Source organism: Crocodylus porosus, unplaced genomic scaffold (assembly GCF_001723895.1).
Source record: "Crocodylus porosus isolate Cpor-Errol unplaced genomic scaffold, CroPor_comp1, whole genome shotgun sequence".
Classification (NCBI taxonomy): Eukaryota; Metazoa; Chordata; order Crocodylia; family Crocodylidae; genus Crocodylus; species Crocodylus porosus.
The window spans coordinates 126,693,873-126,706,576 of record NW_017728906.1 but is presented as its reverse complement, the minus strand read 5'-3'; the positions used below and the strand labels follow the sequence as shown (position 1 = coordinate 126,706,576).

Sequence of the window (12,704 nt, the reverse complement as noted above, 5' to 3'; positions counted from 1 at the left end):
TGTTAGTTCAGCCCTAACTAAGCTGGCAGGTGACCAGCAACCGTAGTTGTTCCTTTTACTGGGTCTTTGGGTAAAGGCAGGATGCAAAAGGAACAATCAAAGAGACCTTTGGGCCTTTGATAGACTCTGCCTCACGCATTGTAAATGTGTAGAGCTGGTGCCCAACCTTTTGGCCCCACGGGCCAGATGGGTGGGGCTGGTCCAGTCCTCAGGCCAGATGGGGCACTGCACTGCCTTTGCCTGGCCCCATGCACCCAAATGGGTCTCTGCGCTGTTACTGGCTGGTCCTGTGCGCTAGGATCAGCCCCTGCAAGCCCTGTGCTGCCGCAGCTTGGATCTACGTGCTGGGATTGGGCCCTGCAGTGCCCTGTGTGCCTGGTATAGTGAGCAGGGCCATGCTGTCCAGCCCGTGGTGCTTCCCAAAGGGCCAGAAATTTGGCAGCAAGGTAGTGGTGCCATTTCTCTTCTGCTGCCAAATTTTGGGATCTATGGGGAGACCCAGAGGTCAGATGACACAGCAGTGGGGGCCAGATCTGGCCTAGAGGCAGGAGGTTGAACACCCCTGGTCCAGATGGAAGTGCTGGCAATAATATAACTAAAGCAGAGATCAGCAACTACAGCCTGTGGGCTGAATCTGGCCTGTGGAGCCACTGGATCTAGCTCATGGAGTCTGGGGCCTTCAATTGCACCCATGTGTGGACAGGCAACAGAGAACTGGCAGCCACAAGCAACCAGGTCCTGGCACCTGCACATCTCAGACCAGAGCTGGGACGCTCTGGCCCACTGCCAGAAAATGTTGCCAACCACCAAACTGAAGGCCCTGTTCTGCTTTCCATTTTGAACTATTTTCTTTAGAAATTGGCTCTTCTGTTTAAAATAATGTGACTCTGTTACTAGTAACGAGTCCTTGCTTTTCAATGGCACCATGTTCAGTTTATGAGTAAGAGGGCAGGTGTCATAGACTTGACCTGGAATATGAAAACCAAGCTGTGTCTGTTCTAGCTGGTACATCATTATCTTTTAATTACCATGGTTGTAAATAAAAGCTGTGGGTACTTGACGTTACAGAAAATGGGGTTAAAGTACCGAGACTCAGCTAACGGTTCTGGTGATAATGCATGAAGCAGAAAAAAATACCTGCTTGCAATTCCAGAGCTGTAGTACCAAGGAAGAAATCTGTATTTTAATAATCACTGTATGAAGTGAGAGGCTGTGATGCTTGATAAGCTCAGGAAGCTTATTGGTTGAGGATGAAAAAAAATTTTTTTTTTTAAGTAGCCACATTTAAGTTTTCCCACATTGATTTTTAAGCATCCACAGACATACTTCTTCCAATGAATATGAAATAGTAGTAGTGCATACATACGCAGAAGTTTTAGTACACATTGCCTGATTTTAATTAGCATGGCTATATTTTGCCCTGGAAATAGCCATTTGAAATATTAGGCTCCAGTTGTGCATTTATTTAATTTTGCTCTCGTCAATACAGAAAACCCTTGCTATTCACCGATTTGTGATTCGTGGTTTTGAATATTTGCAGTGTGCCACACCAACCTGCACTCTTTCCCTGCGCAGCGTGATGACACTTGTTACTGCGCTCTGCAAGTAAGGGGTGGTTTGAGAAATTTGAAAAGAGGCACAGCCTGCATAAAGTGAAGTTGATGGACCATGAAGCAGCGCAGGATTATTCCTCATAGCTTCTTAAAATTGTCAAGGAAAAGGGTTACAAGCCCGAACAAGTGTTCAACGCAGACAATGAAGTACAGCATTTGAGGATTTCCCCATTCACGGGGATCTCTAGAATGTATTCCCCGCGAATGGCGAGGGTCTCATGTACTGCCACTGGTTTCATTGTAGTAAAATGAAATTTGATCCTTGGATTGCATATAAATTGTAACAGGCACACATGCATGCAGACACAGCTTAAAGAAACTCAGGAAGGATATTTTTTTTAGGAGAGTATATAGTCTTGCATTGTTCCTTCCCATAGTTGGAGCTTCTAAAATTCTGTGCAGGATAGGATAGGAAGCAAGCACAGAATTTAGATCAGGGATTGGCCATGCTCTGGAGCATGGCACATGAAGATATTTTGCTTAGTGCACACGCCTCAGGTGGATGGCGGGGGAGCTCCAAGGGGCCTGATGCTTCTTGTGGCAGAGCAGCCCTTTTTCTGCTGTCCACACCAAGGCATGTGTGGACCTGCCACCAGTAATGAGCTGGGCCAAGATTGAGGATCTTGGTGCAGCTGCTTGCAGCCTTCCTGCTGTGCGCTGCAAGGGGCCTGGGCCTGAGCTCTGTGGCAAGCGGCAGGGCCTTAATTTTCCTGTACCTATTTCCTGGTTCACCATCACCCAGGGCATCTTTACACATGTTTCAGGGTAAGGGTGCTTTAACTGGAGCAGCTCTTGGGAAGCGCTCTGATTCAAGTGCCAATAGCATCTTGTGTATTCAGCATCCCGCACTTCAAAATGGCAGCAGTGGCACTTTAAAGCTTATTCGACAAGCTTTAACTAAAGCACCCCCCACCACCATTTTGAAGCAAGTGGATGCTGAATACATGCAACATCAATTGAGTCTGCTCTGACATGTTCAAATTAGAATGTGCTGGAATAGGTGTCAGGCATGTGTATGGGTGCCTTGAACACTACCATTAAATAGCTTGCTATTGTAAGGGTGTGAAGAAAAGAGTGTTTAAGGGTTGCAACTTGAATGTTCCTTTTGAAAAAAAAGCAAACAAGCCTTGAGTGAAATATAGTGAATTAGAATAGAAATTGAGGGACAGCAGGGAGCTCTTGCATTGGAGAAGTCACAGTGTTCCTGATTGTTCTTTGTGTTTCATGTACAGTAATGTGCAGGGATCAAAATGAAACACCACTAAAATATAGATATACGTATAGTGGCATTTCATTTTGATCATGGAAAATGTGGATTTTGGGTTACTTTTTTAAATCTGAAAATTGGGGATATTTCTTTATCAGAGAAAACCAGGGCATCCCTGGAATGTGTTCCGCTGTGGTGTTAATATCTAAAGGGAATTATGGGTTTTTTTCTGTGTTTGTGGGTTTCTTTTCACGTTTTAGTGGGAAAGAAGAAAGTTCCTAGACAAGGTTCTTAGGGGTTTTCTTCATAGAGCAAATTACTGGTATAGTTATTCCAGAATAACACATCGGCATCCAAGGTGTTCGAGGATAAAAGTGATGTTTTTCCTGGCCTAGAGTTTCCATATGGAAGTTGGTCTGGAATAGGTTTGATGTCGACACAGAAAAACAGACAAACCTTAGGTCCAACTTTTAAAATAGATTTCAACTTCTAGTTTTGTGCCCATATTTTTATAAGGTAAAGTCAGTTGAAAGAGCAAGTCCATTCCAGTGGGTTTAACGGTGGTTCTTGCTTGCTAGACAGCTAAATTCTGTTGCCTGTATCCTGACACTTCAACTACAGTTTTTAGCTCCAATACTCAAAACATGCATCAGAGTAGCTTGGGGAACTCTCACATACTGTGTTTGCAAGGTTATGGTATTTTTTTGAACCTCACTTTCAAAGGCGCTGCATGTGCACCGCTGGCTTTCATTGATTTTTTTGGGTATTCTAAAATTGGGCTCAGCTTCAAGTCAGTCCATGAGAGGCAGGTGTTGACATCTTAAAACAAACATTCTGTGAAATCCTGACTTTCCTTTGAAATTAGACTAATATATATACTTCTGTTTTTTGATGTAGACGTTTTGATTACCGCCCTAAATTGGATCCCTACTGTCAAGCTCGTTATACTTTCTGTCCTACTGGTTCTCCAATCCCAATAATGAAAGACGAGGATGTTATTGAAGTCTATCGGTTACAGGCTCCGGTGTGGGAGTTCAAATATGGGGGGCTCCTTGGGCATTTGGTAAGGTTCTCTCTTCATTTAATAAAAATCCCTTTTGGCAAATCAATTAAATTTAATAGCAAGTGTCAAGTGGCAGTTCATTTATTCCAGATTTATGGAATAAATGACCTGCCATATTTTAGTACATTTGAAGAGGAGTACTGGAGGTTGTAGACTAGAATTACTGCAAGGATATCAAAAATGCCAAACTTGGAAACAATTATACTGAAGTAATCTGAATTAGACTGAGAAAACAGCATGACTCAGCACTGTTGACAGATTCAAACTTGCTGTGGAGTCTAAGGTGTTGCCTGACAGTGCCAACAATAGCAGTATGTTATGTGTGCGTATACAGATATTTATTTGTTTTGCGCTGACTCTACCATTGCTGACAAAGATCAATTTAAATTAATCGCTTACAGCAGTCTCTAGTTAGTGTTTAGGAAAGATCTCATTAGGTCCATACTTTTTTTTTAATAAAAGAAAAATTTATAGTATGCAAAAATTGACTGGAATTAGATGTTGGATGCACGTGGCTGTTTGATCAATTTTCATGACTTTAGCTTGAATCTTACAATATTTGATGTTCCTGTTAAAGCCTCAACTCCTGGAGTCACATAAATACAAAAGAATCTCAACTTTACTCGTTTTGTAAATTACATTTCTAGCCCTTATACTAGCAGGAATAAGATTAAAATGTGAACCCTAAAGGTTAAATGTATATGGAGTAAGCAAAGAAAATAAAATACTTACTGATAAATTGAGGAGTTTCAGAACTAATTCAATGACTTTAGGAGTCTGAATTATGATTTTTGAATACTTGAAGGTTGCACTGATATGCTTATGTTGTTGTTTAATTCTTTTTTTAAAAGAAAATCCTATTTTACTTTCAAATATCATTTTTATTACTTGGAGTAGCATTGGGTTCCCCTGAAAGAACTTCATTTGTTGATTCTTGCAATTCTCCTTTTACAGTTTGGGGTGTGGGTGTGGAAAAGCAAGAGGAAATTTGATTCCTAATTCTAATTGAAAAGCCACCCTGTAATTATGACTGACTGTGGGCTGTCAGTAGGCAACTGGAAGTAGGCAGATGATACAGAGAAATGTGATCGATAATGCTTTTATATGGTATAGAAACTTCCATTTCACAGTAGACTCCTATTTTTCTAAACTTCTGTACAATGCAAACTGAGCTTAGTTTTACCAGCTTTTTCTTTGCATAACCTTTCCTCAGAAAATTATGCATGATGCTGTTGGCTTCAGGAGTTCTCTAACTGGCAGAAATTACACAATGGAATGGTATGAACTCTTCCAGCTTGGGAACTGCACCTTTCCACATCTTAGACCTAATATTGATGCACCATTTTGGTGTAATCAGGGAGCTGCCTGTTTTTATGAAGGAATTGATGATGCACACTGGAAAGAAAATGGAACCTTGATTTTGGTGACCACAATAACAGGTAGGATTAGAAATCCTATGGTGACTCTTACCGTAGTGTGTAAAGTCATGCATTCAAGTCAAACAGTATCTTTCCATTCACTTTTTGTAAGTCACGTGTAGTATGCAGTGACTCCTACTGATTTGAAATTGAAGTGTTACTTTAGCGGTTTTCTTAATATAGGAAATAATATGATAATGCTGCGTTTTGAGCAGCCCACACTGAAAAGATGCTGTTAAATGAGAGTTGCTTGCTATGTCACATTACAGCCTGCCCAATACATTCAAGCCTCTCAAGTGTAAAAATAGCAAAACAGCTTATACAAAATTATTCCGGACTCTTTTCATACATTTGCACTAGAACACAATCTCCAGCTGCAAAGCAATAGATGAATGTTTTAATGGAAAAAACTGAGAAAATTGTGTTGTGATCTTGAACAGACAAGTCATAACTACATGCATTGTCAAGAACATCAACATCCATTCAAATCTCTTTCCATACTCCTGAAAGTTCAGAATCACAAAGCCACAGCAATAAACCAAACAGCAGTAATGGGCCTCCCTGTCAGATGTTGCAAGACAAATAGAGCATTTACACCTTGTCTTTTTGTACTGCTTACCAAAATAGCTCCTTGATGTATATTGTGTGCATTACTCTGAGTTCAAAACAGCCTCTCATCTGAAAATTGAAATCTTGAAATAAAAAAGTACATGCCCACTTTGACACATCGTGGTACAGACTGAGCTTGGCACACAATGAGGAATATGCCTTTGTGAAACTTTCTGACTTAAGACTTCAAGCTGATTAAATCAAAACATGTTGCAAAACATTCATTTCGGACTGACAAAGGAAAAGAGCAGAGCCATGTGGTGTGCTTGAAGGGCACCACTCCCAGGCACAGTAAATTGGCCTAGGAACTCTGTTTCAGCTCTAAGCTGAACCCTGCACTGGCAGACATGTCAAGTATTTGGGGATGCTTATGAGCCTGACTTAATGACTGCTTCATGAGTGTAGTATGTGAACATTTGGGGGGAAAAATATTGTTCCAATTAAAGAGGTCTCTTACTGAAAATACACAGAGGCATTTATTGACTTCATCCTTGCTCCTTCTAATTTCATCTCATGGCCCTGTCCACTTTCTGCCAGGGAATTTTTAATTTTACAGCACATCTAAAATTCTGAAGCTAAAGAGTATATTATTTGCAGTTTCAGTTAGGCATCTTTTGGGCAAGAGGCATAAAAAGTTCAGCCCAGATACTTTAAGTTGGATAAAGGTTTAAGAATAACGAGAAACAGAATCTTAGAATGGAAAATGTTGGTTAGCCGTAGTTAGAGACAGCACTGTCAGCTCTCTGTATAACTACATGCGTAAAACAGAAGAGGAAAGATCATTAATCATAAGCATGGGGTGAATGGTGCTAAGCCAAGAGCAGTAGCTCTTGGGGGGACAGAAATAAGCAATTTAAATATTATTTCCCTAAATGAAGAACCTGCTCACCAGAGGGTTCTTTAGGTCTCCTAATTTTCATGCAACTCCTTGTTATTATCCAGGTGAGACTTTGTAGATACATGTATTATGCCAAGATATTGACTTCTCTGAACAAAGGATTTTGTAATGCAATTTAAGTTTTCTAGCTAACTGGTTTCTGTCTGTGTTTGTTTTTCATAATGCTTCTAATTTCCCTGTTGTCTCTTACAGGAATTACGTTTAACCAAATGGCAAAATGGGTAAAATATGACAACGATACTGGCATTTACTATGAGACCTGGACAGTTCGAGCCAGCCCAGACCAGCAGTCTGTAGTATGGTTTGAATCTTATGAATGCTCTAAATTTGTATTAAGAACATACCAGAAGCTGGCTGATTTAGGAGCTGTTTTTAACAACATACAAACAAACTACACCACTATAACTTTATTCAGTGGGGAGCCCATTTATTTGGGGAATGAAACATCTATTTTTGGACCTCCAGGGAACAGGACAATGGCTGAAGCCCTAAGAGACTTCTACTCTCCATTCAAACCTCCTCGGGCTGTCAAAGAATTCTTCTGGAATCTCTTAAAAATAATTGATCGAGTCATCTTACAGCAGAGGTTTTACCTTTTTTACAACTTAGAATATTGGTTTTTACCAATGAAATCTCCCTACATCAAAATAACTTATGAAGAGATTCCTTTACCCAACAGAAATAAATCCAGGTTCGGTTTGTAATTATGCTTTAGGAACCAAAAATGGCACTTCTCCAATGCAGTGAAGTTTGTAATATTGGTAACATTGCCATGGAGCTAGCACCTACGTTAAATTCTGCCCTGGGGAACCTCTCTTTGATGTTGGTTGTATAAAGATGTTTTCTGTTCTGCTTTGGTTTGGATAAGGAGAAATTCCATTTTCTCACTAGGTCCACAACAGAATCCAGAAATTTCAGCTGGTTGGGACCTTTTGTTGGTTACGTGGAAGGACTGGACAGTTATCTGATGCTTCTTAAACCAATAGACAGGGATCAGATTCAGATAAGCAGATCCAGGGCTTGTTAGTTTGCAGCAAGAAGACGAAGCCACGTTTTGAGGAAACCAATGTCCGTTTCATGTTTGAAGAACTCAGACCAGCTTGCCGTCTTCTGGCAGAGGACAACAGATAGCACTGCTGAGAACTACTTATAGGTTTCAGCTGTCATGTTTGATTCTTTGTGCAAGATAGTGTGGTGTGTTTGGACAGCTACCAGCCTAACTGGAATTACTAAAGCTGGTATATATAGAGCATATATAGAAAGAGTGGTTCTCACTTGGATCTAGTATTGGAACAGACCATCTTAACGTGAATCACTTCATGGCCCTCTTCCATCAACAGGCAATAAGCATGAAAGTTTTTCCTCCTCAACTTAAGTCAAAGAAAACAGTCATTTTAGATCTGTGCTTGAGATGTGTATCCTTCTTAGATTGCTGTTTGTGAAGGGATTTTTCCAGGCATGCTACCTTAAAGTGAGAAAAAAGAATTAAATAATAATCATATTAATAAAGGCCAGAATCTAGTGACTGTCAGAGAAGTCTGTGAACATAGGACACTTGTACATGTGATGTTCATCATGATGTACACATGACAAAAATGTCATTTGTGTGGCTTAATAGCGTTACGCATTACATGTGCACCAGTTTGGGGGATTTTAGATGAATTTGCATGATTGCAAACTAAACTACATCCTGATGTTACAAATTGCACAGCTGTCAACTTGCCTCCCTGCTGCAGGCTCCATAGAAAAAAAGGATCAGGCAGGCCTCTTGCCGTTTCTGCCTTCAGCAGGTCCTGCAGCTGACAGGACGGGCTGGTCTGCCCGAGATGTGCTGGCTTGCCCCTGGGGGCAGCATGGAAAGGCAGCTGGAGAATGGCGGGGTGTGCTGGCAGCTGGAGAAGGCAGCAGAGACAGTGCACGGGGCGTGGGTGCTGACGGCCAGAAAAGGTAGTGGGGACAGTGTGTGGGGTGCTGGAAGCCCTGGCGGGCTTAAGGAAGCATTGGATTGGGGGCTTCCAAGCTGGGGCAGCACCTAGCCAGCTAGCAACCTACCTGGGCTTCAAACACCCTATACACTGTCCTTGCTGCCCTCTCTGGCCACCAGCAAACCCAGCTGACATTCTGCCGTCTTCCCACATTGCCCCAGGGGCAAGCCAGCTTGCTCCTGGGCAGCCCCAGGTGTCCTGCCAGGCACAGGAGCCTGCTGAAGGTAAAAGTGGTGAGGGGCCAGATTAGATTTTTTTTTTTTTTCTTCAGCGGAGACTGCCTGCCTCTCCCGCAGCTGAGGGGTGAGATACCAGGCCAAGCAGCCCGTGAGCTGCAGGGGGCCTCAGTCCTTCTCTCCACAGCAGTGATGGCCCCTGGGGCTGCCCCAGCTTGGAGTTGGATCAGGCCGGATGGTGCCTCCAAGCTGGGGCAGCACCGGACATGCTAACAGCCTGCCCAGGCAGCTCCACCACTGTGGAGGGAAGGACCAGGGCCCCCGCAGCTCACTGGCTGCTTGGCCCAACCATGGCTCACCCCCCAGCTGTGGGCAGGTTCTGACTCCAGAAAAAAAAAAAGGGATCAGGCTCAGGCTGTAATGCAATGGAAAAATTGAAACTGGCTTCAATTAAAAACGCACTGTTTCAATTTAGGGGGCACAGAATAAAACCCTGAGGACTAAACCCCTGTCATGTGTACAATCACCCTTACTGTTTTAGTTCTAGCATACCTCTTAAAAAAATGCCTAATGGAGATATAAATTACATCAGTGTTAATGTGCCATGCTAATAATGGTTGTAAGACTTTCTATTTTTTTTTCCCAAAAAAATATATACAAATGTATTTTTTATATATAAAAAGAAGAAAACAGAAATTGTATTTAGGTTAAATATTAATAGATCTTAAAATGGTTAGTTCTGTTAGGATAAATGTTAGAGATATTGGGACTCTTTAATAACCTTTTTCCTGTGTGGATCACTGCCTGAATCAGCAGTTATAGACATGTCTGTTAAAGGTGCCATTTCAATTGGGAGTATCAGGTATTAAATGGGATTTGATCAAGGGCTGGATCCATTATAGGTCATAGGCAGAATTGGGCTACCTCAATCTAAAATCTTCTCAATTGCTGCCTAAGCCTCAGCTTGAGGCACCTAAACTCACTTGGGTTAAATAGGGAAGCACCTAGACTTCTGTTTCTGTGCATGCCCACACCTACCCTGCTCAGAGTAGCTTAGCGCCTCGCTCATGCCTGGTTGGGATCCAGAAAAGAGACATCCCTCCAGCGTTGCTCCCTGAGGGACTCAGCTGCATAGGTGTGCTCAGAACATGTCCATCAGGCCCCAGTAGGATTGGCCCCTCAGAAAATACTTATTTTAGAAACCTGTTTGGTAGAAGAGGAACCCATCATTTGCAATAAGCTAGTCAGGGGTAGGCAACCCTTGGCATGGGTGCCAGTGTATGGCACGCAAGGGCATTTTGCTTGGCACGCATGCCTCAGGGCAGATGGCGGGGAAGGGGCTGGGCCTGTGCTGCCACAACAAGGATCAGGCTACTTGTGGCTCCCCTGCCATCTGCCCATGGCATGCCAACATCTTAGCAGTCAAGGTTGTGGGTGTTTTTGGCACTCTGATCAAAAACATTGCCACCCCCTAAGCTAGTGGTTAGAGATTTCTGTGAAGTGGAAATGGAGCTTTAAACCTATATCTTCTGCCCTCCAGGACAAGGCCCTAAAAACAGTCCACAGGCTGTTTTGGGCAGGGATATGTTCCTTTCCTGAAGCTGTGCTGCACTGCAAGAAGGAATGCAACAGTTATAGGGGACAGAAAAGCACCATTCAAGCACAAACATTAGGGTTCTTGGGTGAGTTAAGGAATCTCATTGGGGGGGGGGGCACCAGGAGAAAGATGGGGCTTTGACACCCTTATACTGAAATGGGAATTAATACAGTTCTTCCACTTGTTGGCTGAGTTCTGTACCTACTAAACTCTTAAGTAAAAGGTGGATGGCCTCCTTTTCTGGCAGCTATGTTTTAAGAGAAAAGAACAAGCTCTGGTCACTTTGCAATAAAGGGCATGAGCTCTTCCTTCAGAAGAGGATCCCAGGTGGACAGACTTGCCTGCCTGTAGTCTGAAGTCAAGCGTCAGGTCCAGAGAGTGGTGAGGTGGAAGACGCATGAGATAATGAGATAACAGTTCAGCATTACTTACTAGATAGCTGAAGGTGCCTCCCAGGCTCAGTACCTAGTTTTTGGATTGTGCTTCTAAGGTTATAATTTTCTCTGCACTTTAAAGGAAACCTAACACAGGTTTCAGATTCCTCTTTGGGGGCCAGATGCTTGTAAGTTTGGTGCTAGGCCATTTAACATTTAGTTACCTTAAGTCCCTTATTGGATCTAACCTAAAATGACTTGAATGTTCAAGTCTCACTTGGAAAAGCTATCAGAGGCATTTTGTCAGTTGCAGTTAGAGTGGAAATCATGATCCTGGCTGCCATCTCATATACTGTGTATGTCTCCAGCAATTAGTAGCTTCCTAAGGTTGTGAATGTTTATCAATGAAGAATTGTCCTTAGCTAATTTAAGCTTGTAGTTTGCTTATTTGCTTCTGTAACCACCTACTTCAAATTTGTAAATTTTAATTAAAAACATTTGGTTTAAAGAGTCTGAGCAGTAAGTAGTATTCTTCCCTGCACTGTAAAGAAACACTTGGTTATAAGCATTCAGTTAAGAAAAGAACACTTGTAGAACTGCCAGAAGAAGCTAATAAGGTCCCATGTTTGGGCTGAATTACACAGGAACTTCCCCTACTCTCCATTCCCTACAAGCCATGCACTTTTCCTCTTACCTAATTTTGTATGTTTCTCTAATATTTCTTTAGATAGCTCCCCCCACCACAGGGATCAGGTGTAGTCATGCTACAAAAACTGCTGGGAACAACTAGAACTTTAGCAAGCAGGAAGAGGTTTGAAAAGCCAAGATAATCAAGATGTTTGTTTTTTGGGGAGTTACTCTCTTCTTCTGTTTTGAGCAGGTGTGGAGGTGGGAGCACTTTGTTCCCATTTCATCCATCTGCCATTGCATCAAATAGATTAGCTTAATAATTCTCTTAAGGAAAAGTATTGTGTGACTGAAGCCTGGGGTTAGTGGGCTTTAGTAGTATCCTGTCCTATTCATTTTGGAGGAACTATCTGAAGCTGTATGTAGACTTCATTGCATTTGCTCAGGGTTATACGGTTCTTTGGGTAAATGTGATATCTTGTATTAGATCAACTAAATAGTTGGGAAAATTGTACTTTGCAACCTTTTGGGTACAAACACCCTTCTCCAGGCACAGGGAGTTCCTTAGGGGGCAGAGGTGGAGAGATGCCTCTTTTCTGGATCCCAACCAAGTTTAGGGAAGGAACTCTCCCTGTGCCTGAAGAACGGTGTTTGTGCCTGAAAGCTTGCAAAAGAACAGTTTTTCTAACTATTTAGTTGGTCTAATAAAAGGTATCATATTTACTCAAATAACCTTGTCTGCCTATGTCCTTAGACCAACACGGCTACAACCAACAACCCATTGCTTAGGGCATTCAATCCATTGCCTGGTGAGTGAATATTTAAAAAGTTGTTTTCTTAAAGAAGCACACTTTCAGGTCACCATTGAGCTGTGTTTTTAAACTAGATTCGGGACACTTTCTGCTCGCCATCTGCAGACTCCTGAGCAGCAGCACTACCAGCTGAATTGCTTGCCATGGTTCTGGGAGCCTGAAGATGTTCAGCTAGACTAGCTCGACGGGAGGGGAAGTGAACTCCCGGACTGGAGTGGGACTGCCTTTCTTACCGTTTGTCCATGAGAAGTTGAGAACTTGCAGTTACAGACAAGTCCTAGATTCTTTACCTATGCTTCCCCCTCCAGTTTTTCATTTAAGCTGA

At 42.4% G+C, this 12,704-nt stretch overlaps 1 protein-coding gene across 1 annotated transcript in view; it reads left to right on the top strand.

Annotated features, from left to right (window-relative positions):
- The window catches only part of CLN5 (ceroid-lipofuscinosis, neuronal 5), a 10,743-nt gene extending 2,409 nt beyond the window's left edge, over positions 1-8,334 (top strand). Inside the window, exons 2-4 of the mRNA XM_019529778.1 lie at positions 3,718-3,883; positions 5,097-5,322; positions 7,001-8,334. Of these exons, the coding sequence (XP_019385323.1) occupies positions 3,718-3,883; positions 5,097-5,322; positions 7,001-7,512 (904 nt within the window). The 3' untranslated portion in view covers positions 7,513-8,334. The remainder of the gene's footprint in view (positions 1-3,717; positions 3,884-5,096; positions 5,323-7,000) is intronic.
- The last annotated feature ends 4,370 nt before the right edge of the window (positions 8,335-12,704 follow it).